Below are 25,000 nucleotides of genomic sequence, written 5' to 3'. Positions count from 1 at the left end.
AGGGACAGTGAAAGTAACAATTACATAGTAAATGAAATAATGGGACTCTCAGGCTTTCAAGGTAATTTGAGTACCAAATATGGTAAGGAAACAGAGCCCATAGCAAAGAAGCTTTACATAAAAGAAATGAGAAAGAAACACAAACAATTTAAATTTGTAGGGTGTGGACTTTTTATAAATAAAGACAATCCACTATTCCGAGCAACTCCTGATGGCATTGTCAGTTGTAAATGTTGTGGCAAGGGGTTATTAGAAATAAAGTGCTCCCATAAATACAGATTGCATACTGGGAGGGAAATAGCTATATCTAATACCTACCATGTAACCCTTGGAGAAAAGAACAGCATTGTACTAAAAAATTCCTCTCCTTGGTACACACAAATCCAAGCCCATTTAGGTGTTGCTGAGATGGAGTGGTGTGATTTTGTAATGTTCATACAAAAAAGTCCGCATTTAACAGTGCAGAGGATTTATCTTGATAAAAGTCTCTTTGATAGCAGTGCAGAAATTGCCATGGATTTTTATTATAAATATGTCTTGCCAAATCTCCTGAACTCAAAAGAAACTCCAGAGGCAAGTAATATTTAAGAGGTCTTCATAATGACTGCATATTTGTTTCTGCCTGGTGTGGTTGTTTTGTATATAGTTATTTGTACAGTTTGTTATTTGCTTATAATGTGTAAGTTTTTTTTTTCTTAATGCTACTTTCATTTGTATTGTTTGTATATAATATATTGTAAATTTCTTTTCAGGAATAAAGTCTGTGTTCTTGATTTTCAGAAATTATTTACCATACCACAATGATTCAGACACGTTTATTAATAAATAATTATAAGAAAGAACTATCTTTACATATCCTTTAATATTACAAAGGTGATAATACATGGTTGAAAGTGTTGGAGTAGAGATGTTCTTACAGAGATCCCTAACACCCAAATTTTATTTACATAACTACCCATAAAAATAAGCTTTAGATTATAATAAGCTTTACATAAGTTGCTTTAGATTGTGTGCTCTGTCAAATCTACACTAGTGGTGGCATCATATTGCATAATACTGCAACTATTACTACAATGTGATCCATGAGGGGCCACATCCTTTGGTGAAGTGTCTGTCCTAATAGTTTAAATGTCTTCATTCTTCCGATGGCTCGCTCAACATGTATGCGCAATGTTGCTATACTTCGTGTTTTTGCAATTTCACTTTGTGTGAGCATCCTGCCTTTACTGGCTTCCTTCCTCGTAAATGGTGGGATGTGTAGTTTTGCACCATGCTGGAGTATGAGATCACCAATATTGAAGCCCCTATCCACCATTATGGCATCACCTGGCTCAACTTTATCAATGAACTCTGCTTCTGCAGTATAACGGTCTGATGTATTACCTCCATACACACTTGATACAAATGTTATTAGCCCTGTGGGAGTAATTCCAATGAGTACTTTTAGTGTACTGTGATGCTTATATTGGGAATATGTGGCAGCCTGAGCTGAAGGATTTGCTGGCTTGACCGTGAATATCTCAGTGCAATCTAGGATGGTTCGTGTGTCAGAATATTCTTCTGGAAAATCTTTTGGCAAACTTGCACGCACCTGTGCTGCAGTTGGCCATATAAGCCAGTCCTTGAGGACTAAATAAAGTATGTTAATCCAAGTTATAATGATACTACTTGCAACACTTCGTGCTACTTCCCAAAGATCTGCTAAAGTACTGAGATCAAATCCTGTTCTAATATGTACTAGGGTCATTAAATATTCATGTAACCGTGACAACTTCCTTTTTGTATGTCCTTTAGTAATGCCTGGTGGTGTATTCTCATTCTTGACAATATTTGGCCCTCTCCAATAATGTATGTCAGTCACATTATCTTTTATCAAATTAAACAAATAAAAGAAATCCTTTTCTTCCATGCCTGTATATCTTTTAATACTCTCACTACTCCTCAGAATTTTCTGAATAAAGGCGTTACGTAATGCTCCGTCTTCTACAACATTGTTACGTTCCCACTGAAATAAGAAATAAGAAATATATTAGCGTGGAGGGCATATTATTGCATGTAAAACTTTTAAAAAATGTAGTTCCTGCCATATTTGTAGTAGGGTATGGGAAAACTATGCACACATGTACTTGGTACATCGTTACCTACTATTCCTTTAGGAACCAGTCACTCCGGCCCCTCGTCATTCCGGCCACAGTCACTCCGGCCTTTCCTTCGTTCAACCCAAGTCACTCCGGCCTCACACACACTCACTCTCTCTCTCTCTCTCTCTCTCTCTCTCTCTCTCTCTCTCTCTCTCACACTCTCTTAATAACACATGATTATGATGGGTAGGGAAATCATGCTAATAATATGACGATAATATGATGGAAAAAAAGATAAAAGAATAATAAGAATATGTAGCATAAGTATAGTTTGCTCACCTCATGTACTTCCTCATAAGTTTGTGAAGCTTTCTCAAGTGTTGTAAACTGGTCAGTCTGCACCTCTACATCTACTGGCTCTGCAACAGTTTCATTATGGGTATAAGCTCCATATGTGTGGTCACCCAAAACATTGCAGCTCTCATCAGGAAGTGTAGTATCTGTAGAAGATATGAATATAAGTATTAATCACATGTGTGATCAAGCATGAAGTAAAAAAAACAAAAAATACATAAATAAATAATCAAATAATAAAAAAAACTACCATATTTAGTTTTACTTGATCATATAGTTAGCTGTTGCAAAGTACAGGCATAGCCTAATAAATAATAGATATCTTTTAGTGCTGACACAGTCATGGATCAGGTGTCATGTGAATATTTGAGTGATTACCTAAGCATTTGGGTAATATGTAGATAACACTAGCCACTGTTCTAAGTTTAGGATCACATCTCAAGTAGTGAAATTTCATTTAGGAGACAATGTTAAAGAATTGTTTTCTCTCTGAAACTTTTTTCTTTTTTAACTAAAAGAAAAAAACCAACAACCTAACCTTAACTTGACAATCTTAAAAATAAAATAACTCAAATGTAACCCACCTGAATCTTCTGTGGCAGTGCATACTTCTACCTCCCCCCAGTCTTGGACATTCAGGGGTAGCACCTCTTCTTGAGGAAACTGTGTTTCAGTGTTGCACTGTGTGGATGTTGAGGCGTTAGGTGCTGCAATGACATCTTGCCCTTGGCACTGGAGACTGTTTGCCTTCCTATTAATAACTGCATGATGGTTTCTTCCCCACCCATTATAAGCGAATAAAATTGGGTCTGAATGTTCAGGTGATGGTCCATTGTTCCAGTCCAAAAAGTGTAAGGAGCATACAGCGTGATTCTGTGTTGCTTTCCATCCACCTGCACGCCTGCACCTCTCCTCCCACATCTTCCTCCTTTTAGGTTCCTTTTTTCCACTTGGAAATCTCACAAATCGTTTGACATCTTCAGTTACTTGGTTTGTCTTTCTCTTCCCTTTTCTTGAGTCTGATGTGCAGTCTGCTACGGCACACGTAAAATTCGGCATACTTGTAGCTTCCAGGCTCAAGCTTGATCTTGATGGTACAGGTTGACCCAGTATTTCTTCTGAGTCAGGCCTCTGTATCGGCAGAACTGAGAGGCTACTGTTTACACTTTACACTCCTTTCTATTAACGGCGCGCGGCGCTTTCTTTAACTGAAGAATCATGATCAAGATGAGTTCTATTAACGGCGCGCGGCGCTTTCTTTAACTGAAGAATCATGATAAAGATAAGTACGTCGTACGTCCGCCAGTGGTGCTGTTCTTTTTTTTTTATTTCACTGATTACTTTCATATACAGGACGTGTCAGTGATACCTGATATTTTTCAACATTCCCAGATAAAATGCACAAGCCGAAATCAACATTTTTTTTTATTTTTACTGTTCATACGTACTTAAAAAAAAATCATTAACTATTTCTAGTTTTAACTTATAATTCAATTAACAAAGCCTTATCATACACCAGTAAGTATGAATATTAATATTAAGGGTTATGTTTTTAATTTTAGATACACTTGTGCAGCAATTACCTGCACATCGATTTCAAATTTAGCTAAGACACCCCTTTGCCCCAGGAAATCGGAGACAATTAAAAATGCTGGCGCTGATAGGTATCTACCAGCCTCACTGCCACGTCTCTAATTTCCACCACCACCATCAACACCACAGCCCCGCTACGCACATAGGTGATAGTAAATCTTCCTTTAAGTGAATTCTAATGCCGAGAACGCAGTTAAATGGCGAGATATAAGTGTAATGTGCAGTTAAGTATGGAATCTCTATATTTGGTAAAGTTTTAGTTGGCATCTGTTAACTAAGAATAGCTTTACTTTACAAATGTAAATGTTAATGTAAAAGTAATTCCTGGTGTTAAAAAGTGTCTATTTCCTATGTTTGGCGGCACTTCATTATGTGTGTGTGTGTGTGTGTGTTAATAATAGTACTACTACTACAACTAATAATAATGATAATAATAATAATGATAATAATTTTTCCACCATTCACAATCACAGCCACCACCACCACTTCCTCTACCACAATCACCACCACAACCACTGACACAATCGATAAATTATATAGTAGTAGTAGTAGTAGTAGTAGTAGTAGTAGTAGTAGTAGTAGTAATAGTAGTAGTAGTGATAATAGTAGTGATCTTAAAGGTGACAGATAAAACACTGAAAGTAGTAATAATAGTAGTGGTGGTGGTGGTGGTGGTGATGGTAATAGTACTAGTTGCCAAATAGTCTTTTTATACAGCAGCAGCAACAACAACAACAACAACAAAAACGACTTCTAGTACTGCTGCCGCTGCTGCTGTGTAAGATAGTTATATGTAATAATAATAGCAATTAATAGTAGAAGTTGTAGTTGTAATAGTAATTCTCTCTCTCTCTCTCTCTCTCTCTCTCTCTCTCTCTCTCTCTCTCTCTCTCTCTCTCTCTCTCTCTCTCTCTCTCGTACATGTTTTTTTTTTTTCTCTCCGCCTCCTCCTCCTCCTCCGGTTTTTTTTTTTTCATGATGAATCTCTCTCTTTCTCTCTCTCTCTCTCTCTCTCTCTCTCTCTCTCTCTCTCTCTCTCTCTCTCTCTCTCTCTACTAATACAAAAACAACAACAACAACAACAACAACAACAACAACAACAACCAAACCAACAACAATTACTACTACTACTACTGCTACTACTACTATTTCTTCTTCACTTTCTCCTCTTCGTCTAATACCCCTACTCTTCTATTCTCTTCTCTTCTCTTCTCTTCTCTTCTCTTCTCTTCTCTTCTTCTTCTTCGTATTATTATTATTATTATTATTATTATTATTATTACAAGTGGTGCATGTTATTAATGTGATTAAAATTATAAGTAAAACAATAGATAAAAGAGTGCAAAATTATAAATGACACAACAGTTAAACGAACAAAATGAAAGTAAAACGATAGATAAAAGAGTGTAAAATTACAAATGAGACAGTAGTTAAATGAATAAAATGAAAGTAAAACGATAGATAAAAAGTGTGAAACTATAAATGAGACAGTATAGAATAGAGAATTACATGTAAGAAAGGCGTGCTGGTGATTTGTACAGTGAATTGTTTGTTGAAAAGATAAGTGAACAGCATTTTTTTTTTTTTATACGTTCGTATGGACGGTGCATTCCTTATAGAAGGAGGAAGGCAGCTCCAGAATTTTGGTCCATCAACCAGCAGAGACCTCGCTCCAGTACAGGTGTTGGTGTTAGGCTCACACACATTATGTTGTTGTCTAGTGGGGGCAGTACAGACATCACTCACTCTCGGCAGGCAGAATAAGTGGTTAGGGATATTGCCATGGATAATATTGTAGGTAACAATGCCTTTCAACCAGCCAAGTTCTCTCAGAAAAGGTGTGGTGTGGTCAAATTTGGCACCGCTGCTTAATGTAACTTTTGCAGCAAAGTTTTGAAGCTTTTGAGTTTGTTGTATAAGAGTGATATTTGTTGTTCCCCATATCCTTATTCCATAGTTGATGATGCTTAGTACTAGTGTTTGCACGAGAGTAATTATTGCTCTCCTGTTAAAACAATCCTTGCTTCTATTTATATGTAATATGGTGCTAAAAATTTTCTTACTCGTCTTATTTACATGAGTATTAAAAGTTATGTGAGAGTCAAAGTAAACACCTAAGTTTTTCAAGCATCTTAGTGTCAGCAACTTGTAAGCAAGTGTTGGGTGGAATCTGAGATACGAGACCTTTGCTGTCGACAAACACACATTGTGTCTTTGTAGTGTTTAGCATTAATCCATTTCAATGAAAATATCCCTTAGCTTGAGATAGAGCCACCTCTCCCCTGTGAACGAGTTCGTAAATGCCGGTAATTTCTCCTTTGTGAATGAGCTGCGTGTCATCAGCGTACTGTATGACCAGACAGTCGGGGATGTGCTGCGAGAGGTCATTCACGAATACTGAAAACAGTAGTGGACCCAGGACTGACCCTTACGGAACGCCGTAAGTAACGTCAAGTTTCTTAGAGACATGTTTGCATATTCTGACTGATTGTGTTCTATTGAGAAGGTAGCTGTGGAACCAAAAGGAATCGATTCGCAACATTCTGAATTTCTTTAACATTTTATGATTTACGCTGTCAAATGCTATAGACAAGTCACACAGCGTTACTAATGAGATATTTTTCCTGTCAATAGTTTCAAACAGTGAATTACACAAAGTAAGAAGAGCGATTTCTGTAGAGAGCTTAGGTCTGAACCCGTGTTGTGTCTTACTAAGCAGATCATTGTGCTCGAGGTATGAGATGAGCTGACCACCAATAACTTTCTCAAGAACCTGAGAGATAATTGGTAGAGGAGATATTGGATGATAATTTTTTGGTTCCATAACATTTCATGTCTTGAAAATAGGAACTACAATGGCGTGTTTCCAGGATTCAGGGAACATTCCTGTTACAATTGACGAGTTGACTACACACGTAAGGTACGGGATTATGACTGGCAAGGAAGCAGTGAAGCTGTAGAAAGGGAAGAGGATGTGTAGATCAGGTTTTTGCAGTTAGGCAGCAGTGTGGAATGTCTTTTGGAAAGGGAAGGAAGTGCAGCTTTTTGGCGGTGAAGGACCTGGGGAAAGTGTGTGATAGGACTGGTAAGAAAAGTATGGGACGTTTTCAAAGTTTGTAGAGTTGGAGGCAGCTTGTTGGAAGGAGGGAAGCGTTTCTGTGTATATGGCAGGGCATGTGTGAGAGTGGGTGGTGGAGTGAGTGGAGGGAGGCATGCAAGAGTAAATGGAGAGGAGGTGGAAGAGGTGGATTGTTTCAAGTACTTGGGATCAGGTCACAGTGGACACAAGAGTTGAGACAGAGGTGAAGTGCGGAGTGAAAGAAGCAGGAAAAGTTCTTGATGGACTAAGAAAGATCCTCAAGCAAAGGACACTGGGTGTGAGTGTACAGAGAGAGAGAGAGAGAGAGAGAGAGAGAGAGTTATATGTGGGAATAGTGGTATCCGCTGTGCTGTGTGGTGCTGAAACATGGAACACGGGAGTAGCGGAGAAGAAACTGTTAAGTGTGCTGGAAACCAAGTGTTGGAGGAGTGTGTGTGTGTGTGTGTGTGTGTGTGGAGTAACGTGGTGGGATCGATAGAATAAGAAATGACGAGGTGAAAAGAACTGGTGTTTTGAGAGAGTTGCCTGGATAGTACATGTTTGTGTTGTGATGCTTTAATTGGCCTGTGGAGAGAATGCAAGGGAGAATGGTAGGCCTATATAAATACCAGGGAATACATTATTATTATTATTATTATTATTATTATTATTATTATTATTATTATTATTATTATTATTATTATTATTATTATTATTTGTTGTTGTTGTTGTTGTTGTTGTTGTTGTTGGTGTTGTTGTTAGTAGTTTCTTCAGTTTTATTAATTTTAATTAATTAGTTAATCAATTAGAAGAGGGGGACAGCTGAATGTCACTGAAGAAGAGTGGATAGTTGTCTGGAAGTTTCATTTACCAGAAAGAAACGGACGTGATGCTGTATTTACCCTGCTGTGCAACTGTGGACACAGGTACGAGACGTGACGGTGACGGCAATTGTGGCAGCCTGATGGCGCTGCTCGGTGTGACAGCGGTGTCAGCGTCTGGGGAAATTCCCGCAGCTGGGGAAAATATTTCAGCGGTCTTTGAAGGAGTAAAAGGGTTTTAGTGGTTTGTGAAGTGACGGGAATGTCAGGTATTGATGTGCATAGCCTCTGAGCAATAAGGGAGGCGATATAAGAGCCTCAGTAAAACGGGGAATCTATGGTGAGTGAGTGAGTGGGATTTATCCTGTGTTGGTCTAGGCTAGAAATTTGTTCCCTAATATCCTTTAATGTGTACTACCTCAATTTGTTTGTGAGTTAACATTATTATTAGTATATCCTGTTATTATATAGAATAAGTGTGTTTTCCTCCCCAACATTGATGAGGCAGTGAGGTGATTTCTGGCGTGCTGTGCCGAGGTGAGGGTTTGTGAGAGGGTTTGATAGCTGGCGATTTCTGATAGGTCGGCTAGATACTCGAGGCCTTTAAAAATCCACACCTTTAGAACTTTCTGGGATCAGTGTGCCGTCCACTTTCTTGAAAAGATGACCGGGATCGTGACACGTATTGGGGCTTTGTGAATGAGCGTGGGCGACGGGTGCAGAACACAGGTCTGTGTGTGTTGGTGGCGACCACCCTTCTGCCGTTAGGAGTGTGGCGAGCACCACAACACCTGACCACCACAAGGGTTTCATTATGGCACTAACCATAGGTCACCAGCTTTCAGTGTAAACACCCTCACGACTCACTCTCCCACCTGCTCCTCCTCTTCCCTCTCATCTTCACTCCTTCACTTCTTCCTTCTCATCTTCACTCCTTCACTTCCTCCCCTTCCTTCCCCGCCTCCTCTATCCTCTCATCTTCCCTCCTTCACCTTCTCATCTTCACTCTTTCACTTCCTCCCCCGCAAGCGGTAACAGCAGTGCTACTAAGGGACTACAAGTCAGGAGCCGTGATCATATAGACTGTTGGATGGTCTGAACTCTGCATTTCCTGACAGACGTATGAATTGCTCTTTGTGACTGAAGTGAGAAAGCATCTGCAGGAGGTAACTCAGTCCTTCAAAGGATACTTTCACCATGGAGAGGTTACTGTGGCACTGAAACGAACACGGAATCAGTTTCTCTTCAACAGTGATTCCGCTGATGGCAGTGATGTCTTGAAAGATTATTTTGCTGAGCTGCAGGCGAGTGACACAATGTGAATGGAATTTGAGTCACTGCAGCCAGGAACCCTTTGTAGCATTACATATTGTCATGATCACTCACTATTGTTGCTGTGTTTGTAATTATCATGTTATTTTATTAGATAATATTATATGTGTGTGTGTGTGTGTGTGTGTGTGTGTGTGTGTGTGTGTGTGTGTGTGTTTGTGTGTTTGTGTTGTGTTGTGTTTGTGTTTGTGTTGTGTTGTGTTGTGTGTGATGAAAGATGATCCTCTCTCCCCAAAGAGGTCCTCTTCCGTGTGTGTGTGTGTGTTGTGTTTGTGTTGTGTGTTGTGTTGTGTTGTGTTGTGTGTGATGAAAGATGATCCTCTCTCCCCAAAGAGGTCCTCTTCCGTGTGTGTGTTGTGTTGTGTTGTGTGTTGTGTTGTGTTGTGTGTGATGAAAGAAGTTCCTTTCTCCCCAAAAAGGTTCTCTTCCGTGTGTTGTGTAGTTTTGTGTTGTGTTAGTGTAAGTAAAGCGATGATACAACGATGATTACATGATGCAATGCGTCCCACGATGATAATACACGATGATAATACACGATGATAATACACATTGCGTTCCACGATGATAATACACGATGCGTCCCACGATGATAATACACGATGATAATACACGATGATAATGCACGATGATAATACACGATGCGTTCCACGATGATAATACACGATGATAATACACGATGATAATACACGATGATAATACACGATGATAATACACGATGCGTTCCACGATGATAATACACGATGATAATACACGATGATAATACACGATGCGTCCCACGATGATAATACACGATGATAATACACGATGATAATACACGATGCGTTCCACGATGATAATACACGATGATAATACACGATGATAATACACGATGATAATACACGATGCGTTCCACGATGATAATACACGATGATAATACACGATGATAATACACGATGCGTTCCACGATGATAATACACGATGATAATACACGATGATAATACACGATGATAATACACGATGCGTTCCACGATGATAATACACGATGATAATGCACGATGATAATACACGATGCGTTACACGATGATAATACACGATGATAATACACGATGATAATACACGATGATAATACACGATGATAATACACGATGCGTTCCACGATGATAATACACGATGATAATACACGATGATAATACACGATGCGTCCCACGATGATAATACACGATGATAATACACGATGATAATACACGATGCGTCCCACGATGATAATACACGATGATAATACACGATGATAATACACGATGATAATACACGATGCGTTCCACGATGATAATACACGATGATAATACACGATGCGTCCCACGATGATAATACACGATGATAATACACGATGATAATACACGATGATAATACACGATGCGTTCCACGATGATAATACACGATGATAATACACGATGATAATACACGATGATAATACACGATGCGTTCCACGATGATAATACACGATGATAATACACGATGCGTTCCACGATGATAATACACGATGATAATACACGATGCGTCCCACGATGATAATACACGATGATAATACACGATGCGTTCCACGATGATAATACACGATGATAATACACGATGATAATACACGATGCGTCCCACGATGATAATACACGATGATAATACACGATGATAATACACGATGATAATACACGATGCGTTCCACGATGATAATACACGATGATAATACACGATGATAATACACGATGCGTCCCACGATGATAATACACGATGATAATACGCGATGATAATACACGATGCGTTCCACGATGATAATACACGATGATAATACACGATGATAATACACGATGATAATACACGATGCGTCCCACGATGATAATACACGATGATAATACGCGATGATAATACACGATGCGTCCCACGATGATAATACACGATGATAATACACGATGATAATACACGATGATAATACACGATGCGTCCCACGATGATAATACACGATGATAATACGCGATGATAATACACGATGCGTTCCACGATGATAATACACGATGATAATACACGATGATAATACACGATGATAATACACGATGATAATACACGATGATAATACACGATGATAATACACGATGATAATACACGATGATAATACACGATGATAATACACGATGATAATACACGATACGTTCCACGATGATAATACACGATGGGTTCTACGATGATAATACACGATGATAATACACGATGATAATACACGATGATAATACACGATACGTTCCACGATGATAATACACGATGATAATACACGATGGGTTCTACGATGATAATACACGATGATAATACACGATGATAATACACGATGATAATACACGATGGGTTCCACGATGATAATACACGATGATAATACACGATGCGTTCCACGATGATAATACACGATGCGTTCCACGATGATAATACACGATGATAATACACGATGATGATACACGATGATAATACACAATTATGATACACGATGCGTTCCACGATGATAATACACGATGATAATACACGATGATAATACACAATTATGATACACGATGCGTTCCACGATGATAATACACGATGATAATACACAATGATGATACACGATGCGTTCCACAATGATGATACACGATGCGTTCCACAATGATGATACACGATACATAGCCTTCTCCCCTTCAGGGTCCATTTAAATCCAATGGGCAATGGCGTGGACGCTTGCAGCCCCTCACAGTGAACGCGAGGTGATGGTGACCAAGAGCCACCCACCATTCGCCGGACACTGCCATGGAGGAAGCACAGTCCTCCTCTAAAGGGCTCCTGGGCTGGCAGTATTTGCCGTAGGGTGTGTGGTGGCGTCTCCTTGGGCTGTCAGGGGCTGCAAGTGACGCTAACAATTTCATAGGTGGAGCAGAAGAGGAGGCTGGCGTGGACCTTGGGCCCAGATCCAGCCAGCTCCAGTCGGCCGCCTGCTCCTCCACCGCGTCCACCAAGTCTTTCTCCGGCCTGAATAAATTTGGTCCCAAGTTTCCAAAAGTGATTTAATTTTGCAGCGAAAAGAAAATTGCCGACTTGCGATGAAAAATGAGTTGGGTTGACGCGAGTCGAGGAATCAGTTTGCCAGCGAGGCGAGGTGGGAACCTTTTGCTGTGAGCGCCTCGGGTGTTGCCTGTGTTTGTTGCCCTCAAATGTGCGTGTGTCTGTGAGGCAATCATTCATTAAGGCAGTGAGCTCTGCCTGCCTGTTCTGCCCTCTTCAAGCGAGTTAGCATTAGAGAAAACATGAAGGATGTTGTGTGTGACTGTCAAATGTGATCCAGCAGGTCTCACACTTTGAGATCAATCTCTTGGTCTTCAAAGGAGGAACCGCCTGGAAACACCGCCTGTATCTTTCTCTGCACCAATCTTCCTAGCATTTAACTTTTCATTAGTGTTCATTGTTTTGATGTAGCAATTTGAATTCCTTTTATTTTCAAATTCCACTACGTAACGTGTAGTGCTTCAGCTTAACAAACCCAGGGATAGATATACTATAGTTTATCTTACACAAGGGATCGTTTTCTGTCTCATCACAAAAAACTGAGCAATTTCAGGATATACTGACATATTATGAACTCAGTGTAACAATCATTACGCCAAGTGGCTGATGATAAGTAGTTACTACTACTACTACTACTACTACTACTACTACAAGTAGTGCTAGCAGTGTTATGGACACTGAAGACTTATACGTATTGTAAACTCTCGAATGCCATTAAATGGCAATAAAAAAGGGAGGTTACATAAATTTGCGACTTGGTACAAGTTCGATAATTACGAGGTATATTGTTGTAAAAAAAAAAATAAATAAATAAATATTGTTGTTATTAATATTATTATTAGTAGCAGCAGTATTAACAATCCCTTTGGCTAAAAGCAGTCACAGTGGAATAAAGTGAGTATTTCTCTTTGCTTATACAATCAGCGGTTCACACATCGCCCACATAATATATACGCCTTCCTGCAGCCTCCCTCGTGTTCCCACGTGTCCATGTCTGTCCGTCTCTGTGCTGCTTCACATTCCTTCCTTCACTGTCATCTATGGTGGTCTTATCATTATGCAACTCTTTATAGAGAGGTCAATTATTGATGGAAGGCGACTAACGAGGGAAGGTGTCAGTAATTCAACAATAGAAGCACCACGCACATCGAGAAATTGCTTAACATTCAAATCTCTGAAGCTCAAAACTCTGCGAGAGCCCAATGGTTGTGCTCTACACCGCTGGATGGGAAATTGTATTCATTCTTTTGTGTACATCATTGCCCTAATGACTGATATCACAACATGTAAAAGTCATTGTAAAATGTCATTACTAAACATCGGTAAACATTTAACTGGACAAATAAAAGTTTATAGTAAGAGAGCACAGAGTAACACAAAGGTAAAGCACGAAATAAAAGTGCAAATACAGATAAATAAAATTTTAGTAAAATTTAATAAAACGTTGTCATAAGCCATAGTAAAACTAAGATTATAGTGAAAAATAAATAAATAAATAAATAAATTATATAAAAAGTACTATCATATTTAATGACAGTGTCTTGAGGCAGCTATGACAGCAAGTGTCTGCCACCGAGAAATATGCACAGTGTTATATTAGTGTTGGTCATTAATCCATTCTTGAGAAAATATTCTTTTGCCTTAACAAGAATGGTTTGGTCTTCTTTAATGATATTCTCTAGGTGTGCTGTAGCACACCTAGAGAAGAAACTGAGTGTCATTCGCGTACTGAACTAAAATACAGTCACTGGTGCACTTAGCCATGTCATTAACATGTATAGTGGACAGTACTGGTCCAAGAATGGAGCCTTGAGGGACACCGAAATGGACATTTACTTTAGCAGGTGTTGCCCTTTGCAGTTTGACTGACAGAGTCATATTGTATAAATAGTTGTTGAAGGAGTCTATGTTGAGGTGAGAACACTTTGCCAGGAGGTTATCATGGCTGACACTGTCCAATGCCTTAGACAAATCACACTGCGTCAACAATGACACTCTCTTGTGGTCAATATTATTGTAAATATTATCTGTTATAATAGTTAGCGCAGACTCAGTAGAGAGATGAAGTCTAAAGCCATGCTGGCTGTTAGAAATGTATTTGTTATCCTCTAAAAATTCCAAAAGTTGTTGACATACAATTTTTTTTCAAATATTTTGGAGAGCACCGGTAAAAAAAAAAAAAAAAAAAGAACATAAGAAATAAGGGAAGCTGCAAGAAGCGACCAGGCTTACACGTGGCAGTCCCTGTATGAAATATACCTATCTATTTCCATCTATTATCCCCATCCATAAACTTGTCTAATCTTCTCTTAAAGCTCTCTAATGTCCTAGCACTAACTACATGATTACCGAGTCCGTTCCACTCATCTACCACTCTATTTGAGAACCAATTTCTTCCTATCTTCTTCCTAAACCTAAATTTTTCAAGTTTGAACCCGTTATTTCTTGTTCTGGCCTGGTTGCTGATCCTAATAATTTTGCTTACATCTCCCTTGTTATAACCCTTATACCACTTAAAGTCTTCTATCAGGTCCCCTCTTAACCTACGTCTCTCGAAAGAATGTAAATTTAACAACTTCAACCTCGCCTCGTAAGGAATACTCCTCATCCCCTGTATCCTTTTAGTCATTCTCCTTTGTACTGATTCTAATAGACCTATATCTTTCCTGTAATGTGGGGATCAGAACTGCACAGCGTAGTCTAGATGAGGTCTGACCAGCGCCAAGTATAACTTTAATATTACTTCCGGCCTTCTACTTTTAACACTCCTAGAAATTAATCCTAGTACCCTATTTGCCTTGTTTCTGGCCTCTATGCATTGTTTTCTTAGACGGAATTCAGAGCTAACTATAACTCCTAAATCTTTCTCGTACCCTGTACCTACCAGAGTTTGGTTGTTTAATGTGTACCTATTGTGTGGGTTTCCTCTACCTACGCTAAGCACTTTGCATTTATTGATATTAAATTGCATTTGCCATCTATCCGTCCATTCATTCATTCTATCTAAATCTGCCTGCAAGGTGATGGCATCCGATTCTGACCTAATTAATTTACCTACCTTTGTGTCATCCGCAAAAGGAACAGGACGATAATTGTTTGAATCATTAAAATCACCTTTCTTTAGCAGAGGAACGACACATGCGGTTTTCCAAGCCTGAGGAAATACTCCGGTAACATTTGAGCCATTTATGACGCATGGCAGGTAAGATGCAATAGAATATAAGGCATCCTTGATAAATTTGAGCAAAATTCCATCTGAGCCCACAGAACGTGTTTGGTTAAGACTTTTTACTGTTAATATGAGTGTGTTGGTGTCTACTGGCTTGGGTCTGAATTTTTCAGTCACACTACTGCACTTTACAAAGAGAAGGGTCCAGGGGGGAGCACTGATTGCTCTGTACTGTCTGCTGCGTTGTCACATGCTGTCTTTCCTACATTGGCAAAGAAATTATTAAATCATTCTGCTTTTTGAAAGTCATTATGAAGTTCATGTTTTTCTCGAGCTGCTTTTCTTGCTGGGAACTAATTATTTTATCACATTCCATATGGACGATGAATTCTGCTTGCTCTTATTAATATGGCCGATGAATTTTGCTTGCTCTTATTAGACTTTTTAAGATAATTGTATTTTAACAGCACCAATAGGAGACTTTATTTCTTTCTTTTCATTCGTGTATTGCTTTTGCAGACAAATATTGTGTCTGTCTCTCCTCAGCTTGGTGCGGGTGTCGTCACGCTGCCTCACTGCTACACGCAAACCCTCAGTGAGCCAAGGCGCTGCAGGTCTGCTTGCTGCCTTAGTTACTAAAGGAGCACACGCATCCAGACAACTCATAAAATTAGTATTAAAATATCAAGTTGTAGATCAGCGTGGCCTGTGGTCAGTATTTGATCAAAATGATGGGGTTCTGGCAGGAGTAGCTCACAAAGCGTCCTTGTTATATTTACCAAGGTGACGAAAAGATTTTAGTTCATGCTCTCTCCGTCTTCTTGATATTTATTGTAATGCCAATTAGGTCATGATCAGGTGCTGGCCCGGGAACAACAGAGGTGGCCAAAACACTTTCTGGTTTATTAGTGATGATCACATCCAGCACTGTGGCTGTGGTTGACGTCATCCTAGTGGGTTCATTTATCATTGGTGTGAGTCTGCTATTTCTGATAATACCATCAATTTTGTTTTTCTTAGAAAATAAACCATCATTAAAATCACATCAACATATAAAGCCATTTCTTACATACAGACATTTGTTTCAACACATCTTGGACATATTCAGAAGAGGAAGGTGTGGCCTTGGGGTGTCTTTAAACACAACCTATAATAAAAGCTGCCAACTTACTGCACTGTTCACTCGTCCATAAGTCCTGGACACCGGGTTGCTTAGGAGTAGGTAGTTTTATCACACTTACCTTCAGTTGCTTGCTTACATATATGCAGACTCCTCCTCCACGTCCACCATCACACCTGTGTGTTGTACAGTTAAATGTTCATCAGGAATTTCATTACGAAGCCACGTCTCGGTAACACACAACAAATCGATATTTCTTTCATTTACAAGATGGTTAATGTCATCGGCAGCATCTTCCCCGCCACATCCCTAGCCGCTGTAGTAACTAGATTGGCGAGATTTGTGTCCAAGTGTATGGCATCCTTCACACCTCAGCCTGTGCTCGTGTCTACACGTCAACTGTTTGAGGTTGAATTCACCGATATTGTGGCATCCTGGTTTCTTCTGATTATGCTGCTGCATATTTGTGGATGTAAAGATTCTTCGGCAGTGTGTGCTGTGCGTATTGTGTAGTGAAAATGTTGCTTCGGAGTGTGTTTCCCTGAGTGTATTTGGTGTGTGTGCTCCTGTCACGAGCCGTGTGCCAGTAAATCTAGAGGATGGCAGGCTCCGACATACAAAATGCTTCAACTTAAAACACTAGGAACTCCAACAACGATATATGATTATATATATATATATATATATATATATATATATATATATATATATATATATATATATATATATATATATATATATATATATTGAATAGGAACAATAAAAATTAAAAAAAGAACAAGAATGAAGTAGGACAATAAATTAACAATATATAGTATGAAATACTTGTAGTGATGGCACGGGCTCAGCAGTTGTCTATGCGTGTGTGTGTGTGTGTGTGTGTGAGAGTGTGGCGTGAGTGTAGCACTTGTATAACGAGGGTGTGCGCAGGTGTAACGTGTGGCGTGTCGACGTGAGGGTAGCACAGGTGTAATGAGTGGAGACGTGAATGTGTGTGCACGAGTGTTGTGAGTGTTCTGCTATGCTTGTGTGAAAGATGACCCAGAATCCAAGCTCCCGGGAGAGGGAAGTAGATCCTCTGCTGTGTACTAGTAGACTCCTGAGGTGTCGACCATAAGGCAGGAGGTGGCTTGGGTTTGGTGCCCGAGGCTTGAGTCTGAAGCCCCGATGTAAGTGGAGCGGTAGATCGAGATTCCCAACCTGCGGGCGTCTCCAGGAGTGGCGGATGAGGGAGCCAAGTCCCATGAGCTCGAGGGTTGTTATAATATATATATATATATATATATATATATATATATATATATATATATATATATATATATATATATATATATATATATATATATATATATATATATATACAGTTGTAATTTACGTAAATCCTTATGAACGTGTTGTTTCTCGTTACCCAGAAAATATATATATATATATATATATATATATATATATATATATATATATATATATATATATATATATATATATATATATATATATATATATATATATATATATATATATATATATATATTTTTTTTTTTTTTTTTTTTTTTTTTTATTTATTTATTTATTTATTTTTTATTTTATTTATTTTTTTTTTTATTCAGTATTATAGTGACAAGAAAATATCTTGAAATGAAATGTACAATGTGTTCATTTCGTAACGTAAATATTCAACATGCAGAGAAAAATCTAAAGATGAAATGATTTTGCAATATCTGAGGATTTCATTAATGTTTTGTTGGTAGCCTTGTAGTTGTTCAATGACAGAACAAAGCGAGAAACTCACAAATAAGTTAATCAGTAACTGCCAGGAGGAGAGTGTTGAGTGTTGAGAGTGCATGTCAGGCTGCGATCATTGCTGGCCGTAACAGTCCAGACGTTAGTAATGCCATATTCATTAAGGCGGCAGGTGGGGAGGTGCGGCTATGAATGTGCTTCCCTGCACGGCTGTTGGCTGGAGGCTTACGGTGCAGTGCCGCAAACCTAAGGGGGTTCTCCATTGCAGCATCAACCCGACCTGAGCCGACTGTGGGAGTGACAAATGGTTCCCTGGACGCCGTGTGTCACCGGATTGCAGGCGAGCGTCAGGCGGACCATGAGTCGGGACGCTGGCAAGTCCGTTGACCAGAACCTGACCAGGAAAATTCAAGAAGCGTGGCCTTGACCTTGCTCAGCAGTTGTGCCCTCACCTGACCTACGTTATGTTGCTCTGCGTTCATTGTTTCTGGCAAAGTGAGTTAGTGCAGCCGTGCCTTCAGTGTGTCACCCATACTTTGCAGGCAGTCGATTTCCTGCTCTACTTTACCAGGTGGTATTTGTTTTGAAAGAGAGTTGAGAAGTGGATTATGTCATGCTCTTAACTTAAATTTTATGCTTCTTTATTCATAACTGCATCAACAGACCACCTGGGAAAAGTAATGCTTTGTGCCTCTGTTTGTTTTCATTTCATGACACGGTAGGGAGCGAGAGCACGTCCACAGAGCAAAGAATTCAAGAGATACCTCTTTGAATTCTGGGAAAATAGGATGTGTATTTCTGGTCGTCCTTCAGAGAAGCTAATGTTATACATGCGTATGCCATTTAAACTTAGCGAAGAAATTTGAGAAATACTTCTGGAAAATGTTTTAACGAACTCCTATCGTTAAATCTTCATAAGAAACGTTTGCACCATAAAGTAACGAAATTTTAAGCCTCACATCCAGCATCAGAGACCATAAGAGCCACAGCAAGGTGTATTCGAGGAACAGTGTTAAGATGTGCATAAACAAAGTAAAATATACGTAGTGCTGACAGGCATCACAGAAAAGAAAACTTGTAATAACATTTCAAAGGAAAAACTTTTAACCAGTACAGTGTTGCGCTTTGTCAGAGATAGTGGTCTTGTCAGGCTGCATTTCTTTTTCCTAAGCTTTTTATTTACCCCGTAAAATGACAGAAAAAGGAAAATAACAAGTCGATTCATATATATATATATATATATATATATATATATATATATATATATATATATATATATATATATATATATATATATATATATATATATATATATATATATATATATTATTCCCATGGTATGAATGCAAGTGTGGCTACCATGCGATTTTGATTCCAGGATTGTTTCCCTCCTCAGAGCCCACGATATCAGACTTGGGAAGCGGAATTTTACTTTTATATTTTTTAAAGCTTTTAATCTCACCTCTACATATACTTTCACAACCTTACAGTATGTGCAATAAATCAGTACGTCTTTACATTAAAAATACCTATAAATAAACGAGAACTGTACGTTCAGGTAAAAGGTTGGATGTACATCTGGCAACACCTTACGTCTCAAGGCCATGGCTGCTGCGTACACCCGCAATTATCAAAGAATATAACATACTATGAATTTTGTGACTTACAGTTTTCCTTTCTGGTTACTCTGAAGTCTCATTTCCTATTTACTATGCCTTACTGATTATAGATTTGAGGAATAATTTCTACTTACAACCTCGCAACATAGGTGGAATACAGAAGCAGGCAGGGAGTTCCAGAGTTTACCAGAGAAAGGGATGAATGATTGAGAATACTGGTTAACTCTTGCATTTGAGAGGTGGACAGAATAGGAGTGAGAGAAAGAAGAAAGTCTTGTGCAGCGAGGCCGAGGGAGGAGGGGAGACATGCAGTTAGCAAGATCAGAAGAGCAGTTGGCATGAAAATAGCAGTAGAAGATAACAAGAGATGCAACATTGCGGCGATGAAAAAGAGGCTGAAGACAGTCAGTTAGAGAAGAGGAGTTGATAAGACGAAAGGCTTTTGATTCCACTCTGTCTAAAAGAGCGGTGTGAGTGGAACCCCCCAATAAATGTGAAGCATAGCCTTTACATGGACGGATAAGGCCCCTGTACACAGCAGCTTGGGGATAGGGGGTGAGAAAAAAAAAAAAAAAAAACTGGCGGAGAAGACCCTGAACGCCTAATTTCATAGAAGCTGTTTTACCTAGAGATGAGATGTGAAGTTTCAAGTAAAGGACAAACCAAGAATGTTCAGTGTAGAAGAGGGGGACGGTTGAGTGTCGCTGCAGAAGAGGGGATAGTTGTCTGAAAGCTTGTGTCGAGTTGATAGATGGAGGTATTGAGTTTTTGATGCACTGAACAATACTAAGTGTGCTCTGCCCTAATTAGAAATTTTAGAGAGATCAGAAGTCAGGCGTTCTGTGGTTTCGCTTCATGAACTGAAGGGTTGGATGTCTATGAGAAGACGTAGAAAAGTGCAGGGTGGTATCATCAGCGTAGGAGTGGATAGGACAAGAAGTTTGGTTTAGAAGATAATTGATGAATAATAGGAAGAGAGTGGGTGACAGGACAGAACCCTGAGGAGCACCACTGTTAATAGATTTAGGAAAAAAACAGTGACCGTCTACCACAGCAGCAATAGAACGGTCAGAAAGGAAACTTGAGATGAAGTTACAGAGAGAAGGATAGAAGCCGTAGGAGGATAGTTTGGAAATGAAAGCTTTGTGCCATATTCTTTCAAAAGCTTTTGATATGTCTAAGGCAACACCAAACGTTTCACAAAAATCTCTAAACGAGGATGACCAAGACTCAGTAAGGAAAGCCAGAAGATCACCAGTAGAGCGGCCTTGACAGAACCCATACTGACGACCAGACAGAAGGTTGTAAAGTGATAGATGTTTAAGAATCTTCCTGTTGAGGATAAATTAAAAAGTTTAGAAAGGCAGGAAATTAAAGCAACAGGGCGGTAGTTTGAGGGATTAGAACGGTCATCCTTTTTTGGGAACAGGCTGAATGTAGGCAAACTTCCAGCAAGAAGGAAAGGTAGATGTTAACAGACAGAGTTGAAAGAGTTTGACTATTCAAGGTGCAAGCACGGAGACACAGTTTCTGAGAACAATAGGAGGGACCCCATCAGGTCCATAAGCCTTTCGAGGTTAGCCAGGGCATGGAAAACATCATTGTGAAGACTTTTAATTGGTCGCATGAAGTAGTCAGAGGGTGGAGGAAAGGGAGGAACAAACCCTGAATCGTCCAAGGTAGAGTTTTTAGTAAAGGTTTGAGCGAAGACTTGGCATGGTCCCTGGCAGAAATATGAAGCGCAGAGATTCTGGTGATTGAAGGATCAAGTACCTTTAGTGGGCTACCTCTCCATCATGTTTAGCACGAGAAAAGTCTTGCAAGTTTTGGAAGGTTTAGGTTGAGAAAAAGAGGAATGTACGCCTCCATGCCAGACACTATCACTTTTGTTATGCTCTCAGCATAACGGTAATGTCGAGGGTTAACCTTTCGTAGTCAGTCTCAGTATTGCTTTTATAGGGATTGTCTACAACAGTTTTCATAGTCAATTCCTACTGAAAATTAGTGACAGTGACTCACTTCTCCCTTACGTCTTGCCGACCACTTTAGCGTTTCCTGTCAGTTGTCATTGTGATGGCCATCATAATAATACCTCGGAGTCTCCACCCGGGGAGGGGACCACAGATGTCCCCAGGTCGGACTGCTCTTCTTGTATCGACCCTAAGTGTCTTGACACCCCTCTTAACTTTTCTTCATTAATTTCTGCATCATTTGTGGTCTCAGATCTAATTTTCAATTTGTAGAACATCACCTCTCTTCTACTAAACCTCATCTTCTTTTCCTCACTGAAACATTGGCGTCTGAGGCAACTGACACACACACACACACACACACACACACACACACACACACACACACACACACACACACACAGAGAGAGAGAGAGAGAGAGAGAGAGAGAGAGAGAGAGAGAGAGAGAGAGAGAGAGAGAGAGAGAGAGAGAGAGAGGGCAAAGCAGACATTCTAAGTATAAATGGTTGTTGTTCACAGAAAAGGTTTCTCTAAAAAGGTGTGTGAGCTTTGTGTTTGCTCAGCAACACGTGTTTTACATAGCGACAGGAACACATGCTCCTCCTCCTCTTCCAAATCCTCCTCCTCCTCCTCCTCCTCCTCCTTCTCTTCCTCCTCCTCCTTTCCTTCCTTTTCCTCCTCTTCCTCTTCTTCCTCTTCCTACGTATTTCTTATAATTCTGCCAATTTTCTTTTCCATCATCATCATCTTGCTTCCCTGTTTCCTATCTACCTTACATATATATATATATATATATATATATATATATATATATATATATATATATATATATATATATATATATATATATATATATATATATATATATATATATATATTTTTTTTTTTTTTTTTTTTTTTTTTTTTTTTTTCTTTTCTTTTTTTCACATTATGTCTGTTCCATGATGAACACTATCTTCATCATTATCATCATGATGTTTCTGCTCCTCGTCCTCCTCCTCCTCCTCCTCTTCCTACCGCTTACCTCTTTAAAAACTGATGTGTTTCCTCCTCCATCATTGCCATCAATGTCATCATCAATATCATCACCATTGTCATCATCATTACCATCATCATCGTCATCATCATCACCATTGTTATCTTCATAGTCACCACCACTAGTCATCACCACCCCTTCTATTAACTAGTCATCACCATATCCGCCTTTTATCTACCTACTCACCGCTCACCAAAATAACCCACAGATCACACGAAACGAGGCTAATCCTTCACTATGATGTGGCAGCCTTGTCAATTGATTCTTCTACCAAATGTATATTCAAAGAAAAAAAAAAAAACTATAACCTATGAGTCCTGTAGCTTCTTGTCGTTGTGCCAAGACAATGTCTAGTGCAACTTTCGGGTAGACTTTCTAAACATACCTCAAAATAGTCGAGTGTTTCAAATCTCTTAATGCCTGCATTATTTCTATTTTTATTTTACTTATTTATTTATTCATTATATATATATATATATATATATATATATATATATATATATATATATATATATATATATATATATATATATATATATATATATATATATATATATATATATATATATATATATATTATGATGTGTGTGTGTGTGTGTGTGTGTGTGTGTTATTTTTCAGAGAAATCCTTTGCAAAGGAAAGATACATTGATTCCCTGTTGTCTTTGATATTTTTGTAAATTAAAGAGCGTCAGTATTACATACTGATTGTGTGTGACGATCAAAAGTGATTAATTCAACAGGAGGCGATGTAACTTTGGCAATGGCCTGCTGGGTTGATCACAAATAACCATCTCCCGGAATATCATAATTTGGACCGTTCTGATCAACGACTGCTTACCGGTAGCAATATGGAGCAAAGATCAACAAATTTAATGTGTTATATCTCTGAAAAAAAAAAAATGTGAAAGAAATAGGAAGACTCAAAGTTTAAAACTCACATACGAGGAAGAAACAGAGAAATAAAAGTGAAAACTAAAAGGTAAAAGTAGAAAAGTAAGAGTATTGAAATGGACACACGAAAAAAAATGAGAAAATTATAAAGAATACCAGATGGACAAAAGACAGGGGGAAAAAAAAGAGAAAGAGGAAGAATGGAGAAAAAGAGAATGCAAAAACAGACCGGAGGGAAATAGAGAGAAATGCATGAGCGAAACAAACGGGAGGAGGAAAAAAAAAAAAAAAAACAAAGAGAGAAAACAGAATTGTAAAAACTCTCTCCTGATAAAGGGAGCAGATTAATCCGTCAGTCTAGGAAACAGTCTAGGAAGGAATTTAACACCTGGTGGATGAAAAAGCATGTCGTTACTAATCCCAACAATGGCACGACTACTTCTGAATTCCCGTTTTTATCCTTTTCTATTAGTTTTCCATTGTAATAGAAAGGGAAAGGTCAGTCCACTCATTAGAGAGGAGGAAGAGAGAAACAAAATATCGAGTAATGAATACGTTGCATTTCTGTTTGAGGTGCGCCACGCATGAGCTTCAGTGCCTCCATCATGACTCTTCTTTATTCCTCCTGTTTTGTGAGGTTTCAACGCTTTCCCTTTTCGGACCATTGGTTGCACGCCTCTCCCCCCATTCCCTCCCTCTCCCCAACGTCTCACCATCCCAGCTAGTCTAACCACGCGTCCCCTTTTCCCTGTGCCGCTTTTTTTTTTTTTTTTTTTTTTTTTTTCTCTTCACCTTTAAACTTTTTGCCCCATTTCCTTCCTCCTAAATACTCTCCCTTGTCCCTCCGCTCCGTGCTTCCTTTCCCTTTCAAGTTACCATCGCCGCCTCTTCCTCATTCCGTCCAACAAACTCTGGGTCTGCGTCCCGCCCGTTTATCCTCCTCTTCCTGCTGCTGCTGCTGCCTCATGTAACTTCCACCGCGGCACAAGTCAGGTTTAATTGCGTCTGTATTTCAGGTAGTTGTTCTGGAAAATCGTTACGTCGAATCATGCTCCTGGCGACCTTGACTTGAGTTGAGTTGCTCTGTATGTAACTGCCGCCAAAGTAAAACTGTTGAAAATTCATTAGTTAGCAAGCACCACC

The 25,000-nt window shown here is 39.1% G+C and overlaps 3 protein-coding genes across 3 annotated transcripts in view; 2 read left to right on the top strand and 1 right to left on the bottom strand.

Moving 5' to 3' along the window:
- Positions 1 to 839, top strand: part of LOC135100410 (uncharacterized) — a 3,227-nt gene extending 2,388 nt beyond the window's left edge. Inside the window, exon 3 of the mRNA XM_064003243.1 lies at positions 1 to 839. This exon is cut by the window's left edge and continues 373 nt beyond it. Within this exon, the coding sequence (XP_063859313.1) occupies positions 1 to 588 (588 nt within the window). The 3' untranslated portion in view covers positions 589 to 839.
- The window catches only part of LOC135100412 (uncharacterized), a 76,750-nt gene that overhangs the window by 24,643 nt on the left and 27,107 nt on the right, over positions 1 to 25,000 (top strand). The gene's annotated exons all lie outside the window — the stretch shown is intronic.
- Positions 802 to 3,625, bottom strand: LOC135100411 (uncharacterized). The gene is made up of 3 exons (XM_064003244.1): positions 3,020 to 3,625; positions 2,421 to 2,581; positions 802 to 2,005 (listed from the first exon to the last, which is right to left on the bottom strand). The coding sequence occupies exons 1-3, from the start codon at positions 3,492 to 3,494 to the stop codon at positions 1,025 to 1,027; spliced, it is 1,617 nt and encodes a 538-aa protein (XP_063859314.1). The 5' UTR covers positions 3,495 to 3,625; the 3' UTR covers positions 802 to 1,024.

Source organism: Scylla paramamosain, chromosome 5 (genome assembly GCF_035594125.1).
Source record: "Scylla paramamosain isolate STU-SP2022 chromosome 5, ASM3559412v1, whole genome shotgun sequence".
NCBI classification, from domain to species: domain Eukaryota; kingdom Metazoa; phylum Arthropoda; class Malacostraca; order Decapoda; family Portunidae; genus Scylla; species Scylla paramamosain.
The sequence above is the reverse complement of the archived record's forward strand: the minus strand, read 5'-3'. Positions and strand labels throughout refer to the sequence as shown.

Bases quoted from the DNA above. Each gene is read 5' to 3' on its own strand.
- LOC135100411 (XM_064003244.1), bottom strand. From the start codon at position 3,494: ATGCCGAATTTTACGTGTGCCGTAGCAGACTGCACATCAGACTCAAGA. The intron at 2,582-3,019 runs GTGGGTTACATT...TATCTTCTACAG, and splicing joins CACTGCCACAGAAGATTCAG to ATACTACACTTCCTGATGAG. The intron at 2,006-2,420 runs GTGAGCAAACTA...TTCTTATTTCAG, and splicing joins CTTATGAGGAAGTACATGAG to TGGGAACGTAACAATGTTGT.